The 22,088-nt window shown below is 38.0% G+C and overlaps 1 protein-coding gene across 1 annotated transcript in view; it reads right to left on the minus strand.

Annotated features, from left to right (window-relative positions):
- The window catches only part of cpo.3.L (carboxypeptidase O gene 3 L homeolog), a 35,068-nt gene extending 13,647 nt beyond the window's left edge, over positions 1-21,421 (minus strand). Inside the window, exons 1-3 of the mRNA XM_018236199.2 lie at positions 20,718-21,421; positions 11,436-11,511; positions 8,527-8,651 (exon numbers count right to left, since the gene is read on the minus strand). Coding sequence (XP_018091688.1) covers positions 8,527-8,651; positions 11,436-11,511; positions 20,718-20,794 — 278 coding nt within the window. The 5' untranslated portion in view covers positions 20,795-21,421. The remainder of the gene's footprint in view (positions 1-8,526; positions 8,652-11,435; positions 11,512-20,717) is intronic.
- Positions 21,422-22,088: the final 667 nt, after the last annotated feature.

Raw genomic sequence — 22,088 nt, forward strand, 5'->3', positions numbered from 1 at the left:
CAGTACCTTACTTCCAAGCCCGGACTGGCAATCTGTGGGTTCGGCCAAATGCCCGATGGGCTTCTTGCTTTAAAATGTAAATGTGCTGCTCACTTAAAAATGCAAATGATGTCTGTAATTAATATGTAAATGAGCCAATCACTTTAGAAATGTAAATGAGCTGTTGCATGTGGCAGCCTAGTCTCTTCAAGTATGCCACACTTAGGCCCTGTGACACACAAATGGTAATTAAAGTCCTCTTATCTGCATGGTCTAGCTGGGGGCACACAAAGGAAAATTTAGAATATACTGTAAGTATACTGTAGGTTCACTAGTCCATTTGATAGAATAGTTGTGATAAAAACTAGGGTAAGACATTTGTTGCAAGGGCCAGTTCCAGCATATAGGGTGTATAATATTGCTGGAGATTATATGGTAATGGACTCTTATAATATCTATTAATAAACACTAGTTCTAGTTAACCTTGGGGTTGGAAATATATATCATGCCTTGCATGCTTGTGAATACATGGGCTGCTTTGATATTTTTGCCAGGGCTGGATTTTCCTCCCAGTCCGGCCCTGTTTACATCACAACCCCTTTGAAAGGGTACCAGCATAGCAGGGTGCCTCTCACATGTGCCTCTGGAACCCAACTCAGGGCAGCTTGCTGCAGGCACATCAGGGACATCTTCACTACCCTGAGAGTGCTTGCTGGCCAGGCCACTGCCCCGTTCACCAACAAATTTGTGGTGGTACTGCCCTAAAGCTACTTAATACACAACCATATCTGTTCTTATTAGGATTTTGCTATATATCAGTAATGTCTAAATCAGAAACATCCAAATTCTCTTGAGAATCAGTGCTGTCTTTCATACTTGTGTAATTGTTATCATTAATAGACCCAACAACTATAAGTTTGTGGTTGAAAGAAGAGCAAGTCCTTAGTAAAGATGTAAAGTTAGAAGAAGGATAATACAAAAAGAGGTAGCCGGAGAGCACTTATTTCTTTAGTTTAAAAGATCATTTCTTTATTTTGCAGGCATTTACTGCACAACATGTTTCGGCTTCAGGCCTTCATCAGGTGCAGAAGAAGGATATTTCAATGCAATCTTTCTATTCTGTGCCCTGTGTGTGCATGTTCTATCACTAAGAATAATTATGAATATTAATGCTACCTGGCTTCTTGACACTGTGTGCTCTAAGGTAATAGACAGTTTAAGAAAGAAAAATTCTTATGACTCTTATGGGTTATTAATGAGTGGTCTGTTGTTTCTGTGGGATTTAATTCTGAAATGATTGCTGTTTATGGTGGGCCCTAGGCATGTGCCCCTTTCAGCCATTTATTAAAAAGGACCATCTTGCAGGGGTAATAACACCCACCCACATCCACACACACACCCACCCACCTACACCCACCCACACACACACCCACCCACCTACACACACACACACTTTTATGGTGTTTGAGCCACTCATTCATTGACCTTTTTTATCTCTCACTGCTTTAGTGAGCTATAACACCAGGTACCCTAAGACCCTACATTTTGGTCAGTCTCTAGCCTCCCCTTTAACTTTATGCCTCTATCTCCATCCCATGTAGTAGTCAGGTGAGGGCAGGGCATTGACGGGGACATTTTTGTACTGTACCCACTGCAATGTTGTTTTGTCTTTGGAATCATTGTCCTGTTGAAAGATCTTTCTCCCAAACCTTCAAATGCATACATCACCTATTCTTCCTCCTATTTTAACAAGATGCCCAAGATGCCCACACAATAATTCTTGTGTTATCCAATAGTGTCCATAATGTGTTCAAATAGTTGGTGTGTACTTCAGCTATACACTCAGTAGAGAGTGGTGACTGCTATTTACTCTAATAAAAAGACAGGAATGTGGAACTGATTCAGATTGTATGGTCCCACCTATCACCCAGGTATTACTCCATGATTTCAGAGCACTGAGTGGGTGCTGACGTCATGAGGCAAATGCTGATTTTGCTTTCATTGCCATTGCCAAAATAAAAGGACCTGGGTTCAAAGCCAAATTGTAAGCCTGAACTACAACTTTTTTTTTAGCTTAAATCACCCCATGTGCTATTGTCCCTAACCTGCCCATCAATCTTGTACAAACTTGGATAAGGGGTATTTCCTAGCAGATGTGGCAAGGTATTATGCCAGCGAGTACATAACCTCTCCATTTATTTTAGCCCATATTGTCCCTAATCATAAACAGTGCACACAAATAAAAAAAATCACATTTAAATCCAAATTGCTCATGGTTGTAAAAAGGGCAACATAAAACATAACAATGCATAGTTATTTCTAAGAAACTGGAATAATGGGCAAAGAAATTTCACACATGCATAATGGCTCCTCAGTTGGCTATAGAGGTCATCCTCTACTCTAAATCTAATATCTAAAGCAAGAATATATATACAAGGCAAATCCCCCAGTAGCCATTACTGTTCAATTGCTTTATATCCTCCCTAATATGAGAGGCAGCAGTGTCCTGCCATTAGTTATTGTAACGATGTTTAAGATCTGATGAGTAAATTGAGACTAATGAAATAAATGTTTATATCTAGTCGATAAAGTGCAGATTTGGGAAAGCATGAAGTATTTTACACATTAACCAATTCAGCTCAAGAGGAATAAAGCATGCTGTGCGTTATGCCATCAGGATTGTCTGAAACTGAAGTGGTTAACAACATGTTTATTTTTAAATGCAGGCACTCATTCAGCTCATAAATGCCCCCTACAATATGAAGAGTAGAAATGCATTATTATTAAAATGAGCAGTACTTGTTAAATGGAACCTGTTTCATCTAGCCTAAGCTGTCCCCTGATACCTCACATAATACACACAGTGAAATATTGCTGGGTTAAAGTAAGGTCCAATCCCGCCTTTCTACTCTCCATTTAAATGAGATTGCCTCGTCCATTCAAATAAATCGTATCCATCTCATTTATCTCAGATTCTGCTCAATGAAGACTCATTTCATTTCATGGGCCCTCTCCCCTAAGTACATACTTTATGTATCTATTGTTTGCCTTGTCAGCTGTTAACAGCTTAATAACCCCAGTTGCGTGGTAATGGATAGGTGTATGTGGAAAGCAGCACAACTTCCCCCTGGCTTTGTCTTAATGGTTTAACCCATGAAGTGTTAAATAGGTATATATTTAACTACACTGCTCCACTTTTAAAATAAACTAATATCAAAGTGGGAAAAAAATTGTATAAACTGATTTTATATTTGCTTCATTTTCTCCGACAGAACTTATGTAATAAAAGTCACTGAGATTGCCCAGTAGTAGTAAACCATAGAAACCAATAAGATGGTTGCTTTTGAACAGGTGACCAGTAAAGGCTACCTGCTGATTGGTTGCTTTGGGTTACTACGTGGTGCCATTTATTACATAAACCCATAAAGGCATCTTGTGTTTACCAAAGATTATCTCTCTATATACAAGGTTAGATATTCTGCAAAAGTGACTTGGGGCATGTCACCTTTATGACCACTTTCCAGCTCAGAACAGAGAATAATAGTTTTGGTAAATAGCAACTAGTGATGGGCGAATTTGTCCCGTTTCGCCATGAATTTCACGAATTTCCTGCGAAATTAGTGAAACTGGCAAAGAATTCTCGAAACTGCGATTTTGATGCCGGCGACAATTCGCCCACGTCAAAATGGGCGCTGGCATCAAAAATCATCGAAATCATGACAATGGCGAACTTTCACCAGCGAATTTTTGCAGCAAATTTGCAAATTTATTTGCCGGTGGCGAAGCGGCAAAATTCGCGCCTGCCGAATAAATACGCCCATCACTAATAGCAACCAAACTGGAGAGCTGATTAACAAATAAACTTGATTAAAATACCACAAAACAAAAAAAAAAGACTAATTGTTAGAGAATATCAGTTTCCAATACACTAAAAGTTAATTTAAAGATAAGCTACCCCTTTCTTGTACAGTAACCCACTGCAGTAGGTCGCTATAAAAAATATACTGCGTAAAACAGCTCATTTGCAAAACTTCCTTACATTATCTCAACCAGCTTCAGAATGAAAAGTCTTTCCATTAAACAAGAAATCTGAAATATTATCTACAGACTAGGATATAAACTACAAGCCGCTCCTGTCTCATAACTGTATGGGACATTTACACTAGCCATCCTCATTTAGACGCTAAAGTTAGAGCTCAAGCTTATTTACACTCTATTTCTTAAATTGCTTTTGCCTTTCCGAGTTCGGTATCTTCTCACTTTGGCCTTAAAATGTCTACAAGCAAAGCCTTGTTTGATACATTGCTTGTATCATTATGTGACATTATCCCAACTATTTGAGTTTTATTCTTCAAACCTATTTTGTATTGTTAAAGGGATTCTGTCTCTGGAAAAAAAAATTTTTCCGAACTGCATCAGTTAATAGTGCTGCTTCAGCAGAATTCTGCACTGAAATCTGTTTTTCAAAAGAGGAAACAGATTGTGCTTGACATGTTAGTTTCCTGGGTGCCCCGGTCATGTGACTTGTGCTCTGATAAACTCCAGTCACTCTTTACTGTTGTACTGTAAGTTGTAGTGATATTACCCCCCTTCCCCTCCAACCACAGCAGCCTAACAACAGAACATTGGGCAGGTAACCAGATAACAACTCCCTGACATGATAACAGCTCCCTGGTACATAAGAGAATAGTACTCAGTAGTACAAATCCTAATTCCCACTGTGACTCCTTCAGTTACATTGAGTAGGAGAAACAATAGTTTAACTGAAAGCAGTTCCATCATGAAGTGCTGGCTCTTTTTGAAAGTACAGGATCAGGCAAAATGAGCTGAGATGGCTGCCGACACAGCAATATTACAACTAAAAAAATGTATACTAAAATAATAACATTTTATATGGTATAGTGAATTATTTGCAGTGTAAACAATGTCATTTAGAAATAAAAACGACACATTAAAATTCACGACAGAATCCCTTTAATCTATCGTAAATACTAGGCTTTTTCTACAGGTCTTTGTAATTAAATACAATCAAATTTTCAAATCAAAGCCTTGCAATAGATCTATTTATGTTTCATGTATCTAAAAAAGCCAGGGGCTTGCCTACATAGGAGTGTAGAGGGCAATGTTAGTTCCTAATTTATGAGCAATTTCAATATATTCTGGTAGAAATGGTCAATTTACAAATGTTTTGGGACCCTAAATTGAATTTGTAGCGGGGCCCTGTAATATCTAATTACAACATAAAGAAATCACTCCATAACAGTCAATAGAAGAGGAACCCCGGAAAGATTTTGAAAGCTCATACATTATAGATTTTAGAGCAGGCCAGACATTGTCACTTTTACCACTCTCATTTGGAAGTTTCACCTATTCTAGATCAGGCACGTTAGGGTTAATGGGTTTTCTCAGTGTCATTCTTTCTCACAGGAGAGAAATGTAATAAAAGTAGTAAATGGGGAAAAATGTGCATCTAACAATGTAATATTCTTCACTAGACTTTTCCCAATTTAAACATAACCTAAATCATGAACCTTGCAAAATAAATAATAAGAAAAAAAAAATATGCTGCATTAATGGACACTGATGTTTTGCATACAATGCAGAATCTGTTAAATCAATACACTCTGTCATAGGTAATAAGGACACATTGGTTCTGATGTCTGTATGCAAAGTGCCTGACACAGTCGAACAACAAAGAGAAATGTGAATCATTCATAAAGAATGTGTGTAGCTTTGTTTGTGCTAAAATAAGAAATGTACTTCATATGACAGTTTAGTGTTTACATTCTTGCATGGTCTGACACTCTACCAACTGTAACAAAGGATTTATGAGACTTCTGTCGTGGTGCAATTAAATTGACACTTACATTTGTTACAGTTTACTCAAGTATATAGAGCATTTCCTCTTCATGGGTAGGTTTCTCTCTATTATATAGAGACATGGGGGCAAATTCACTAAAGTGCGAATCGTCTAACGCTAGCGCAAATTCGCCACCATGAGGTCATTTCGTTACTTTGCCGATTTACTAACGGGTGCTGGCAAAAATTCGTTAGCAAAGTGGACCTACTCTAGCGCTACTTCTCACCCTTACGCCAGTTGAAGTTGCGCTATGGCAAAGGGACGTAACTACGCTAATTCACTAACTTGCGCATTTTACTGAACGTTACCTCTTGCGCCAGACTTGCCTTCACTACCTCAGACCAGGCGAAGTGCAATAGAGTAGATAGGGATTGCTTCAAAAAAAAGTTTAAATTTTTTCTAAGTCCCAAAAAACGCTGGCGTCTTTTCCTTTTTTAAGGGTGATAGGTACCGTTCGCCTCCCTGAGCGCAACTTTGGATTTTAGTGAATTAGCGGCGCCCTGGCGAAGTGCGGTGAAGTGTGGCGAAGCCTGCGCTAGTGCAACTCCGCAGGTTAGTGAATTTGCCCCAATGCCTCTATTTGTCAGCAATGGTAGGGTGTGTGATTGAGAAGTTATAGGGTGTTATAAATTAAGTACCACTCAAGTCCCTGCCATCATTCAATGTGGCACTAAGTGGAAGTGGCTGTTTGTACCAGTAATCCAAATTCCACTTTGGCTAAAGTGGGTGGTGGCGGAAAGCTTGAGTACCTCTAATGTGCTATAAACATGTTTAATTAGAAAACAAATGCTCTGTGAGTCAACAAATTTATTGTTAGTGCTACTTTTGATTACTTATCTTTCTATTCAGGCCCTCTCCTATCCATATTCCCATTTCTTATTTAAATCAACGCATGGTTGCTAGTCTAATTTAGACCCTAGCAACCAGATTGCTGAACTTGCAAACTGGAGAACTGCTGAATAAAAAGTTAAATAACTCAAAAACAACAAATAATATTACATGAAAACCAATTGCCAAATTACCAAATTATCTCAGAATATTACTTTCTACATCATAGATAAAGTTAATGTAAAGGTGAACACTCCCTTTAATCGTAATCGTTATTCCTATAAAGTTTAGCTCAGTTAGAATACCCAATACCTCCAGTACCAGCTTGTAATACTATGGTGATGTGAGTATAAACCCTCTGGAATATTAATGGGATGTTGCTCCATATGAACAGTAACATTATGGAGGAATTACATGATACACTATATAAGCCTGTAGTGGCCTGAGCCATCCATAAAAAACATATTAATGGGCACAAGACTGTGCTTATATTTCAGTCTAGGAACATACTGGTGGCCATGGTTTATATATTGTTTGTAACTATGTATATTTTATAAAGTGGGTTAGAATAAATGTGAATAAACACATTTGTTTTAACTAATATATATGGATGCAGTTGGTCAGACGAGTGACTGTATCTGGAACCACATAGGTTGTGGATACCCCAGTGAATGTGAATTTGTACATATGTCGATCTGAATGCCAAATGTTGGGCTTTATTTTTTATCTTTGTATTATTTATACATATGAATTTCTGGGTCACAGTACACGGGCCCCATCTGTAAAATCTATTCCATTAGACTTACAATAAACTAAGCAAATTCTTCAACCATTATTTACATATTGTACTTTTTTGCACCATTTACAAGATATAAGGTTCCGTTTTCGTTCACTGTATCCGACACACACGTTCTGTTCTTGTACCTTGTAATTATGCAAACAAGTTAATTGTATAAAAAGTAGCTCCTTATAAGGGATTCTAATAGGATCCGTAAACATTGTGAGAAGTTTTTGCTTCCCGCTTGTCAGTTATACGTGACTTTAAATAACCCCTACATGCTTGAGCTTCTAAGTTCTTCAGTTATTGCCTTAGAACAAAATAATGTTCATCCATTTTAACACATTTCATTTTTAACACGCTATAATTTAGGGGTTACCAATTATCCCTCCCTGGCAAAAGCTTTTAGCAACAGTGTAGCTATCAAACTGCACCTCAGAACAAGTTTCCTTTCATATTTCTGAACAACTTTGGATCAGATCTAACTAACATGAGGGCACAATTGCTGAATTTACCTTATTCAAAATGAGTTTATTGTTGACAGTTGAAAGTGAATTTAATTGGCTGTTGTGCACATTCTGTGAATGGCATGGTATTGGGCCTAAAATCCATATATGTTTGCATCAGATGAGACATGGGAGCATGCACTCTTAATATTCCCTACCCCATATGCCTTATCTCTCTCCTCAGTACTCAATTGTATCTATGTCAGTTAGGTTAATAATATGGCACATATCAATTATTATCCTCCACCCCTAATTATGAATACCTTTCACCCTGTTTTTTTTAATTCTTTCAGCACATTTACGCTCTTTCTTTACCCTTTTCTTTTCAAATACTCTGTAATAATCTAAATAAAAAATAATCCAAATAATCAAATCTAAATATAATCTGAATTTATGTCCACATCATGTGGCAAAATGGCCAATACACACTATATTTTAACATGTGATCATTCATGGAGCTATAAACCAAACTGATGCTGTGCGCTACACTTTCTTCAGCTGAGCTTCTCATTCTGCATGAGTGCAATTCCAGGGCTGCAATATTAAAACTTCTAAACGCAAATCAGTTCACTTACTCCAAAGATTGTGAACAATGAAGCAGGTCCTCTTTCACGAGCTGTAGAGCAGTGGATGGGATCCTGACACGCACCGTAGCCTTGACATTGATGTTTTCTGGCTGCAATGGCTTCCAAATATCCAGCTGGAAAAAAAAAAATAATTCATCTTGCATCATATAATGTGAATTTACAATACATTAATGTCTAGGAACAGCAATTCCACAAAAATATTACAGCTTTACAACTAAACTACTTGTTTAACTAGATGGCTCCCAGCAATATTAAAAACCTTTCTGAAAATGGATATTAAGATATATTAGTAAGATAAAAATATGCATAACTAGATAATAGACTTCAGAAGTGGTTAAGGGAAAACGAAAACCTTTCTCCACCAGTCAAACTTCTGTAGTCCATATCACGCACTATAAATCCACACACACATACAGTAGCATAAGTTGCAAACAGCAGTGTATATATACATATACAGGTATGGAATCTGTTATCCAGAAAGCTCCGAATTACAGAAAGGACTCCCATAGATAGATTTTAACTATATAATCCACATTTTTAGAAATTATTTCCTTTTTCTCTGTAATAATAAAACAGTAGCTTGTACTTGATCCCAACTAAGATATAATTAATCCTTATTGGAAGCAAAACCAGCCTTTTGGATTTATTTAATATTTACATGTTTTTTTGTAGACTAAGGGGCACATTTATTACATAAAAACGCCAGCACTCACCCGCTCCTAACCCGTGGGTCCAGCAACCCCGGTGCTTCAACGTATATCACGTCCCCAACTCCAGACAGGCTTCATGCAATTGTACAACATAGGTACGGAGCACACAGTGGCCGGACAAATTAAAACTTAAAGGTTTATTGAAAATCCATTAAAATCAACATGTGGTATGGGTATAGCATTACCCCCAACACTTGACGCATTTCGTGGCAACTCGCCACTTCCTCAGAAGCATGGGGAACACGCCCCCCCAACACTCTTAATAAAGACACCTTAACCACACCTCTAAAAACATTTAACCCACTAGGGGATGCATTTAACCTTATAAGGGGCACATTTACTATTGGTCGAATATCGAGGGTTAATTAACCCTCGATATTCGACCGTCAAAGTAAAATCCTTCGACTTTGAATATCGAAGTCGAAAGATTTACCACAATTCGTTCGAACGATTCGAAGGATTTTAATTCATCGATCGAACGATCTAAAAAAATACTTAGAAAGCCTATGGAGACCTTCCCCATAGGCTAACATTGGTGCTCGGTAGGTTTTAGGTGGCGAAGTAGGTGGTCAAAGTTTTTTTTAAAGAGACAGTACTTCAACTATCGAATGGTCGAATAATCTAACGATTTTTAGTTCGGATCGTTCGATTCGAAGTCGAAGCCGCAGTCGAAGGTCGAAGTAGCCAAAAAAAAAACTTCGAAATTCAGAGTTTTTTTTCCTTCTAATCCTCACTCGAGCTAAGTAAATGTGCCCATAATGTATGAGAATCCAAATTACTGAAAGATTTGTTATCTGAAAACCCCCAGGTCCTGATCATTCTGGATAACAGGTCCCATACGTGTACAATCACACACACATATAAACTGTATATAATACACAAGAGTCATTAATATCCTTTGAATTATATTCTTACAAGCCATGCTTAATGATGTCATTTGTGTTACACGACTCATCTCAAGTGGTTCTGGGTCATTACATTAATTATGCAACATAGAACAAAATCATTTTCTATTTTAAATAAGAGTTAAAATCAGTAAAAACTGTAGCCTTATTTCATTCAATATTTTGGTCCAATTTGAGATGCTCGACAATATTGAGTAGCTGCTTTATTATGTAAACTTGTCCATCAATACAAACCATTTTGCTAGTTAACCTTTTGGGGTTTAATGCATATTTTCATGGCTCTTGCTTTAATATTTGTGTAAAATGTGTTAATGGGCTTAAAAGCACCTCATTCCAATACACTTCAATCAATGATTGCAATTCTTAGCATTTGTGGATCATGTATTTTTTATTGGTTTTAATGTATGTAAGCAAAATATAAAGGAAATAGTCATCACATTTATTTATGATGTCATAAACAGGGTATGACAGTGGTCTAGTCACTGACTCAGTAACAAACAAGAAAGTGGGGATACCTTTGGATATAAGGAACACAAACATTAGTGGAATCTAACAAGTCCTGTTCCAGGTCCTACTTAAATCTGATGGGTGGACCAAGAATTGTCCAAAGCTACCTGACTTTGTCCTACCTTGCAGGCTGCTTGTGTAGTAATGCTTTTATAATGAAGGCATTGGGCCAAATATATTGAATGCAAGTCCCTATAAATTGAAGCTGGTATGAGGGGGGATTTGTTGGATAGATGTACCTAATTATTAAATATGTAAATCATAGGCCTAATTAAATTTGTGAAAAAAGATTTACCTAATACTGTAGTTTATTGCATGGGTGCTCCACTGGGAAATCTTTAATAATTTTGAATTTGCAATAAAACCTTTAGTTGGAGGAGCGATCCCCATTTTGTAGCAGATCATAGTATTGGGGCACAGAATATCACTTGCATCACTGACTATTACATACTCTGCTTTAGAATTCGTCACTATGAACCTCACGGAGAGAAAACAAAGATTAGGCTTAGTGGTGGTATAAGCACATAAGGGTCAATAAACTGTTGTAACCACAAATAAGTAATCACCATTTATGATTTATACAATACAATTTGTGTGGGGGGGAATGTATGGGGGAACAATCTATTGTCATGTGGAAGGATTATATCATTACCACCATTCTTTGCATTAATGTGTGTGGTACCCATGGAAGCAGTGGAGCATGATTATAAAGTACCCCCAGATATATTGCATGACTTTAGTGTCATAAAAATATTTATTTCAGGTGACTACTTACTAGCCAGGACTGAAGGATATTCTGCAAGCACTGGACTTCCTTTTCATTTTGTGGGGTAATTTCTAAAATGATGACCCTAAAAGTAAATAAAGAGTACTGTACATCACAGTCAAGTTCTATTACCTTTGAAGAATAGTGGCCAATTGTTTTAATTCATATTTTATTCCATATGAATTAGTTTATCCTGAGTGTGATTCAGTTAGCCCCCTAAAGTTGTGTTCTAGGTGAAATTTCTGGGATAAAAAGTTACATCTAAGTCTTCTACAAGTTGAACATATTTTATATTCTGTTTCATTTTACTAATTGTACAATTGTACTTTTTTAGGAATTATACATAGAAAAGTGGCTGGCTGGCCAGAAGGGAGATTTAAGAATACTGAAGCCAAAATTGTATCTGCTGATATATTTTACTCTACTTTGTCACTACCATAGTATGAAAAGAAAGACTTAAGCGAAAGACTCCACGGATGATTCTGACGCGATCCGACGCGCTGCGCATGAACGCAGGCTTCCTGTCGGATGAGACGGAAATAAGGTAAGTAATGCTATTGTCGGAATGTGTCGCATTGTTGATGCGGCACATCAACGCTGCGACACGATCCGACAATAGCATTACTTACCTTATTCCCGTCGCATCCGATGTGACGCCTGCAGTTTTGCGCAGCATGGCGGATCGCAGAGGAATAGTCCTTGGAGTCCTGCCCTAACAGTCGCTTAATAAACATTCTCCTGAGAGTGGGAGGAACATCAAATTGTTTATTCTTTAATTAAAGAGTATAGTATACATCCCTTCTCATAAATCAGCTATTATGTTTTGCATGTATACATTTCTGAATAAAGAACTGGACTTTTATTGGCATGCCTGCACAGAAAAAATAGACAACTAATATGAATCCATTGTGTAATTTGAAGTATCTGCATCTTATCTGGTGTGTACAAATACGATTGCTACCCAAAGTGAATTTGATTTGTCCATTGTAATGATTGTTCATTAAAAAAAAAAACGCATACACAAGAAAAAAAAAGTCAGTCATGAAGGACAGTGATGTCATCAACAATCTGCTGATGCTGCAAGTTGGGGGGTCTATGCTTATGGAGATCTATGGGAGAAGCAGCTCATACATGTAATTAATGTTATTATACATTGTTATATAATAATTGTGTGCATTGCAAATTTTGTGGTTGTCTCTAGGGACAAGCCATGTGTCAGTGCAGGTTCTAAATCAGCATCCTTTTGTAAATACCATGGAAAGTACATGATAATCAGCATGTGCTCACATGGGTATAGGAGTTTACTACCTAAAAAACACACAATTTATAAAATATATCTCACCACCACAAAAAAAATGTAGCAATGCAAACAAAGTCTTAAAATGTAGTTAGCAAGGTTTCTAGCTCCAGTGTAGCTACATAGGTTTCTGATGATTTGTTATGCCTGCTTCTTGGGATCCATCTTTTAATAACTTGTGTAGTCAGACTGAGCATGGGGTTATCAATGCACTATGATATGCACTCTCCCTTTTCATCCAGTCAAGAGATTGTTATGAAAAAATACTTTACTGCTATACAACCCAACACACACTAGTAGTAGCCCTGCCAGTAAATTGATCATGTAGCAAACATTGGTGTGCTTATAAAGGGGGGTTAATTCAAAGTTAAGTAATTAATTAAAATATTTAGTTAGTCAAGACATTTATTATGTGATTAATAAGGTTTCTTTGAGGAAGGTATATCTTCAGGAGAGGGTGTCCTCTGGCCATTCTGGCACTCTTTAGGTAGGGACAGCAACCTGTTGGTTCAAAAAAGAGCTTAGGCCAAGAGTTCAGACTACAAGTGACAAGGCTGTAGCATCAGACTGGGTGTCTGAGGCCCACTGGGGCCACTGCCACCCACTCGCTCCACCCCGTCAGCCCCTCCCCCCCATGTACACCTAGACTTCGTCATGATCAGGGGAGGGAAGGCAGCAGGGGGAGCTACAGTACTTACAAATAGGGATCGGGTATGGCTCGCGGGACCCACTGGGTTTGTTTCAGGCATCCCAGTGGTCCAGTCCAACCCTGCAAGGCTGCACTGATTTAATTAATTGATCCTTTGCAAAGTACAGGTATAGGATCCCTTTATTTGGAAACCCATTATCCAGAAATCTCCAAATTAGGGGAAAGCAATCTCTCATAGACTCAATTACAAGCAAATATTTTTTTTTAAGATTACTTCCTTTTCCCCTATAATAAAACATTACCTTGTACTTGATGGTAACTAAGTTGCATGAATCCATGTTGGGGCCAAAACAATCCTATTGGATTTATTCTTTAATGGTTTTAAGTGGAATTAAGGTATGGAGATCCAAATTATGGAAAAATCCCTTGGAAACTCCAGGTCCCAAGCATATTGGATAATAGATCCTTTACCTGTATACTAAACACAGAAAGAAATCACCAGCGGTCGGTCTAACTCATGCTGTGGCGTTGACCAGCTGCTATAAACAACCTTGCGCCAGCCCTCGGTCTAATCCACATTCTGGAGTTGACCACCTGCTATAAAGGATAAAAAGACAATATTCGTACACAAAGAGAAAGAGAAAATTTGCCAGTGCATGGTTTGCCTTTAAAAATTAGATGTTAGTACCACACTTTGGCCAAAATATGTAAGCACACGTGCCAAGTCAAGGCCTCTCATTGTACGTGAGTCCTACACTATTTGTGAGCATTATAAGTTTGTAGTACATTTAAAATCAAGTCCCACAGCAACCAATGTGACTGAGTAGTAAGACCATTGTGCACTTGCCCTTAGCTCAGAAGCTCTAGTGAGAAAGCAGGGAGCTTTTAAGCCCCAGCCAACAATACAGCTATACCTGTATAGTCTACTGAATTTGCTTACAGATAAAAATCTTCCAAAAACATGCTTATAGGTTATCATGAAAGACAATTCATAAAAGGAATTGGTATTTCAAGGTTTTTGGGCAATTTTTAAAGCCAAAAAATGAAAAGGAAAAACCAAATGTATAAAGATACTCAAGGCATAACTTAAAGTGCACCTGTCACCCAGACATAAAAAGCTGTATAATAAAAGTCCTGTTTAAATTAACATGAAACCCAAATTATTTTTTTTATTTTAGCATTCATAGCTGTTGTAAATTCATTTAAAAATCTAAGCTGTCAATCAAATATTGCCTGCCCCTCCTCTATGCCTTAGGCATAGAGGCAGGGGCCGGCATTTACTTTCACTTTCTATTCAGCACTTGCTAGACATCACTGCACTCCCCATATTCCCCTCTCTCTCCTTACCAATTAATTGTGTAACCAGTGCATGGGGATGGGCATCAGGCCCTCATTCTGGTGCACAAACAAGATTTTAAGATGATGCAAGGCTTGCCTTAATAACAGTGTCCACAAAATGGCTCCTGCCTGATTGCTATAATTATAAATTCCCAGACGAAAGGATACATGACTCAAAAAATGTTTACAGTATAATTAAAATTCATTTTGCTTGACTAACATGATAAAATAGGATTTGGAATTATTTTTTTGGTTGATGGGTCCCCTTTAAAAGCTGCCAAAACAGGGATGTCTCCAATATGAATGCATTTACTAGAATTTTAACTGAAACGGATGGCAATGAAAATAATTGTTTGTTTTTTTTAAAATACGATTTTAGGGATTAAAAATTGGATAATTTGGCCTACTTCACATAATTTTCTAGCTACAACGGTTCTTAAACCATGTCCACTATGTATTCATTTTATTACTGTATCAACATATACAGAAACAAAGAAGCTGTGTTTTTTCATGATGCTGTTCATTTTACTTGCTCTGCAATACTGCAAGGCTCTTTGGAAGTTAAAGCCTAAAAAAGGAACATGTAAGGGCTCCTCCCATCTTAGATGCTGACATTAATGAATCCTTTATGAATACATTCATGCTTTGCTCATTTAATAGCTCTAATGACCTTGAAAATTTCTGCATGGTTCCTTTTCATCTCTGCTCACATCTTAAATTCTCAGACACAGTAATCTCTGCTCAGATCAATATTTAAAAAAAAAGAGGCACGCTTTACCCTCTAAGGGAACAATTAACATGCTTAATACTGCACTAAAGTTTAGCAATGAATCTGTGGGATATGCCGGAGAGAATACAGTTTAAGTGGTCTCTACAAATCAGAGATTTTATAACATTTGTCGGAAGATTCTTGAAAATATAGAAAAAATGCATTCTTTCAATACAGTTACAACCTAATGACTACATTCCCAGCACAGTTAGCCCATTTTGATAAAAGAATTAGCAACATAGCTTTCTATTTCACTGCTATACATTGCAATTGTAGTAATAGCTGCCTGCCTACTCATATACTGTAGATGAATCTCTTTGTGTTAAGGAGGTTAGATAAAGACATTTCAACACAGATACCTTCATATTATCCCAGGTCCAATTCCATGTAGAATACTCCCCCTATGCATACCATGGTAAATACCTGTCAGAACACCTTGCAGAATAAATATATAATCCCGCAGAACACATGACAAAGTACTATATAGAGCCAGTTCCATATATAATGCCCCAAACCCTACTGTAGTATTTATAAAAATCCCAAAACATATGGTAGGACAAATGCAGTGACAACTTCATTTTAAATAACTTCCAGAGCACATTGCACAATATTGTGCCACAGTACAGTGCAGTATCCCAGAACACAAGTAGGGATGCCACCCGGCCAGTATTTTACCGGCCTAGCCGGTAAAACACCTGGCAAGGCCAGAGCCGGTATTACAAATTTACCGGCAATGTAGCTGCCGGTAAATTTGTAATACCCTTAAAAAGACCCTCCTCGGCCAGCCCCCAATCCCTTGTAAAACTTACCTTGTCCTTCAGTTCTTGTCCTGGCCACGGCGTGGCCTGTCCCTTTGCGGCATAACCCCACCCATTTGATGTCACGCCACGCTCCCTTTTTGTACCCGCCCCCACCAGCCGGAATTTTTTTGGGGAAAAGGTGGCAACCCTAAACACAGGGCAGCATAAATGTAACACCAATTTCATACATTTCGGAACACATGGCAGGATAAGTGCAGAGCCAAATCCATTTATAATGCCCTTGGAAATGTCAGTTTCATATACAGGTACAATTACCCCAGAACAGATTGCGGGATAAATTCCAGTTGTAATGCCTCTGGAAATTTCCATTTCTAATATATTATCCACAGAATACATGGCAGGATAAATGCCCTGTCAACTATATGTATAATACATCAATCCTGTTTAAAATTAATTGGTGTTGGTTTGGGGTGGCTCCATAGATGTAATGGAATTATTGAAAGTTATTTGGGGACATAGAGATATAGTATATTTAAATATATTTTATATTCTCAATAAATTACCCAAGGTTGCCCTGGAGGGCTTGAGGCTTGGCCCAACACCATCTGATGCAAAACCAGCAAGTCTACATGTAACCAATGGCAATAAGGCCGTTTGGCATCCTGTAATCTGTATAGAAAGGATGATTTTTATGGATTTGCATTCTTTTAAATAATAAAGCAATTCCTTTTCTTTTAATAATTACTTACTATAGAATACAATGATTCTAATGAGTATTGCCTACAATATAAAGGAATATAAAGGAATTACCACAGACTCCAATATTGCCCCATCCTCTCAGCCGCATTTGACACTGTAGATCACCCTCTCCTCCTCCAGTCCCTCCAGTCGCTTGGCCTTCGTGACACAGCCCTGTCCTGGTTCTCTTCTTACATCACCAATCGTTCCTTCAGTGTCTCCTACAATGGAGTATCATCTTCTCCCCTACCTCTTTCTGTTGGAGTTCCTCAAGGCTCTGTCCTGGGACCATTACTATTCTCCCTCTATACTTCCTCCCTTGGCAAATTAATAAATTCGTATGGTTTCCACTACCACCTCTATGCTGACGATACTCAAATCTATCTCTCATCTCCTGATCTCAACCCAGAACTCCTAACTCGCGTCTCCTCCTGCCTGTCCGCTATCTCTACCTGGATGTCGCAACGCTACCTTAAATTAAACCTCTCTAAAACTGAAATGGTTCTCTTTCCTCCAAGAAACACCAGTAGCATCCCCGAAGTATCCATCATAGTTAACAATTCCACTATCACCCCCTCTCCCCAGGCCCGGTGCCTTGGGGTTATCCTAGATTCTGCCCTGTCATTCACTCCTCATATTCAGTCACTTATTAAATCATGTCACTTCCACCTAAGGAACATATCCAAAATACGATCATTTATCACCCAAGACGCTGCCAAAATTCTTATTCACTCTCTCATCATATCGCGTCTAGACTACTGTAACTCTCTTTTAATCGGCCTCCCCCTCCAGAGACTGTCACCTCTCCAGTCCATAATGAACACTGCTGCGAGGCTCATACACCTCAGCAACCGCTCATCCTCTGCCTCGCCATTCTGTCAATCCCTGCACTGGCTTCCGTTACCTTTCAGAATCAAATTCAAATTAATGACACTGACTTTCAAAGCACTTCACAACTCTGCTCCACCCTACATCTCTGAACTCATCTCTATATACTCACCCACTCGCTTACTTCGCTCCTCTACTGACCTGCTACTCAACTCTTCTCTCATTACCTCCTCACATGCTCGCATTCAAGACTTTGGAAGGGCTGCACCCCTCCTCTGGAACGCTCTCCCACGATCTGTCCGACTTTCTCCCAACCTTTCTGCTTTCAAAAAATCTCTGAAAACGCACTTCTTTCGAGAAGCCTACCCTCACTCTGCTTAACTACCAAACGCAACACCACATACAACACCACATTTCTCACCCACTTACTTCGATCTTGCCCACTCCCACACCTTGTGTATTACTCCCTTCCCTTTAGACTGTATGCCTATGCATAGGGCCTTCCTCACCTCTTTGTACCTGTATTGATTGTGATGTTTGTTACTCCATATATTCTATGTATGTAATTCATGTGATGTAGTTGTATAATCACAGTTACTTTACAGTGCTACGCAATATGTTGGCGCTATATAAATACATGTTAATAATAAATAATAATCCTACACCATATGCACCTTTGAAGATGAGCACATCTATTCATGTATATAAATACTTTCCTAGGCATTATTTAGCCTGGCAGAGATTCTTCAAGTGCACAATTGAGTCACTAGAAATATTCTATAAATACAAATTATAATTTCTACATGTAATGTAAAGGAAAAAACACATGCACTCACACACACAATAGGGGTTTATTTAAAGCTTGCCAAATTCTAGTTGGTGAGCTTTATATTTTTGTCAACAACTCAATCGTGGACAAAAAAAAACTTTTTTTGAAACCCATTCAGCAGAAAGGCAAATTACTCAACTGTAGGAAACATAAGTTCAGGAACTGCAATCAAATGGCCTGACATTTACAATTAAAATATACATTCTATTGGTAGATCAACAGGAGAGGGCCGGAAAAAATAGAAATAAAAATGACACCATTGCAATTCACTTGTCTTTGGTTGGTTGGCACATCCATAATATTCTAACAGTAAAGTATGTGAATTTCCTCTTTCACTATTTGCTAGGCTCATTTAATATGCAAAGGAATCTATCCACTATAATATTGAATGACATGAGCGTAGCAATGTGATTCTGTTGGATATGAGTAAACCTGAAGAAAGTTATACAAAAAAACAATAGTTTCATATATTTATATCTTTATATTTATATTTTTATTTCTTGAATAAACTATTATAGAACAAAAATAAAAATCTTGCTAAAACAATTAAACCACTCCTGTAAAGCATTCCTCTCATATAAAATTATAATAGTGTAATTTATTCCAAGGCCACGTGTAATGAATAATTTCTATCCCTTTGAGCTGTGCAGAAAAGCATGTATTTTTCTCTGGCTTGGTATGAGTCTGATGTCACTGAGTAGGATTGATGTACATTTATTATGTGAATAGAATGAAGGTCTAGCAAAAACAAGGGGAATGCCAACAGCACTAGTGCTGGAAGAGATCAAGGAGAGGGATTAGCTGTGTGCGTGCAAGAGCAAATAACTGAGCTGCCACTGCCCTGACAGGCACATTTCTTATCTTGCTAGGAAACCAATGCTCAATATTAATAATTTTACAAAGATAAACAAAGGGCATAATTTATAATATAACTACTGATGATGAGCAAAACCATCACGTTTCACTTCACCCACAAATTTGCAAAACTGCAGGAGAAATCTGTGAAATTTCACCAAACGCAATTGAATCAAGAGAAAGGAAAAATGATATTGTGGTTAAGACATTTTCTAGCTCTGCAAATTGCATCTACATTGCCCTACCTTGTTAGAGAAGCACCTTTCCACTATGCTACAACTGTTCTTCATAGCAAATAAGGCTCCTCTTGTAGCCAATTTCTTCCAAACACAGTGCTTGGGCAGCTTCTTAAGATGGCCATACACAAGCAGATTTTTAATGCCTGCGCAACCGATATTTAGACAAAAATCAGGAAGATGTTAGATCAGGCTGGTTTGAAAATCATGTCAGGGTGAGGACCTTCTTTGCTCGTTGATGCGATCCTCTCTGCAACGGCCTGAATTTACCATCGTTGTGATCTAATTAGCTGGATTTCACCCACATCAAGATGGACATATATCCACTCGCCAGTAATCTCTCCAAACAGGCATATCTTCTAATGTATGGTCTGCTTTAGACAGACAGGGGGAGGGCTCAAATTCGATTGGTTGACGGCAAAGGACACATAATAATGTCAGTGTCTTTTGTTTTTCTAATAAAACAAAACATATGGCAAAATTCATGAGCAGCATTTTTCCTCAATGCAAAAACCCACATACTGTAGCTAAATTCTAGCATGAATTTGAAACATTTTAGCTGCATGTAAAACCATGAATTTCACTGAAAAAGGTGAAAAAGGTAACTCATCCCTAACTTCAGCCCCCTTATGTAATGTTTATTTAGATATTTGTTTTTTTTTTAAACTCTCTGTATTACAAATAACTAAACTTCAAAATATACCATGTCCTGCCTTTGGTTTCTTGGATGTTCTTATCCTAGGAACTACAAGCCCCAGCAGTTAGTCCTCATTGAAAACCAGATGGAGGTTTTAAGACAGACACCACTAGCCGAGATAGACATTGGGAATGATAAGTTGTAGTTTTAGTTCAAATCAGAAAGCCACAGGCTGAATAAATAATCTCCAGCAACATCAGATACTTCTGGCAATCTTTTGCTTTACGCTATAAACATATTTCAAACATTATATGCCTCATAAATGTAACTTAATAAAAGTTATTCAGATCTTACCCATTGTACTCTGTTCCAGTGAAGCACTCCTGCAAAGTCAGAATTCCTAAAGTCCAGACAATCCAGAGCTGACGCATTTTGTGGCTGCAGGGAAAAGACACATCAGTGAGAGACTCAACGGCACTAGACAATGAGTGCAGGCTGTGCAGCCACCCAAATGAACTAATAAAAAATTCAGTTGTGACAGAAGAATCTGAGAGGGTTTCCTTCCAAAAGTTTCACACAGACTGGCCAAGCATGCCTGATTCTCTGTCTATTTTGGCTCTAGGCATCCTGGCACAGTGAGTCGATGTATTACTGTGCTTGATCTAACTGACTGTCTAAATCCTTAATAGGAATGATCATTTTGCAGGGAGTTTGTAATAAGAGCTGAGCTTAACATGCTAACAAAAGGCAAAAGGCATCCAGTCATTGTGCCCGAGTAAAATGTGAACGACACAAAATCCTGCCGAACCACCCAGCTAGTAGCACAAAACTGTAGTAAGGGATTGCTTGGGGTAAAATAGGGCTGATTATCATCTATAAATGTGCGGAATTCAAGATTATTATTTTAAAAACAACCCAATTAAGTTAAAAGAGGCGATTTATGACCAACTATTATTCCCTTCTTAGTTAACACAACGGTATCACACTTCTCCCTGTGTTAAGAAAGTAGATTTAGTTCTAAGCAACTAAATATACATTCATTAAAATTACTTGTAAATGTAATTATAGTTATTGGAGCAATGCCACAGCTCTCTTCTTCTAGCCAGAACTCCAGTTCCCACAATGCACAGCAGTTACTGTTACTTTTCAACATGCTATAAAAAAATGAAATGACAGGAAAAGGTTAATACAGTGGAGGTTGCCAAAAGGTTAAGTTAATGTATGTTAAATGTTAATGTAATACTCCAGACTGGTGCTCCTGTTCAATAAAATTTTCACCATTTCAGGAATCTTACTAAATGGCGCTCTGTCATCTTGGTAGTATTTCCTGAGACTCCCTTGTGTTTTTTGGGTTCCTGTGTTTGCATGTGCACACTTTAGTAATAATTTCTTCCTGTAGTGTGCAAGCACAAGTCTATGCTGCAGCATGGGAGCCTGGCAAATGCTTTGAAGATGGAGACACTTAGTAAGTAGGATACCCAGACTGGTGCAAGTTTACTGAACTGGAGCACCAGTCCTGAGAAACATTTAAATAATGGTGACACACAGTAACACTTTTTGGCACTCCCCAGTGTATTAACCTTTCCTTGTCCTTCAAGATGAAATGGCTATATGTTGTGCATTTGATGTTTTGCTTGCAGGCATTGTTATGTCTATCCCAATTACATAATTATATTTGCTTTGTGTAGTGTAATTCATTCTTTAATTTGCGGTATTTGCTGTAAT

The sequence above is a fragment of the Xenopus laevis genome, chromosome 9_10L (assembly GCF_017654675.1).
Source record: "Xenopus laevis strain J_2021 chromosome 9_10L, Xenopus_laevis_v10.1, whole genome shotgun sequence".
Taxonomy (NCBI): domain Eukaryota; kingdom Metazoa; phylum Chordata; class Amphibia; order Anura; family Pipidae; genus Xenopus; species Xenopus laevis.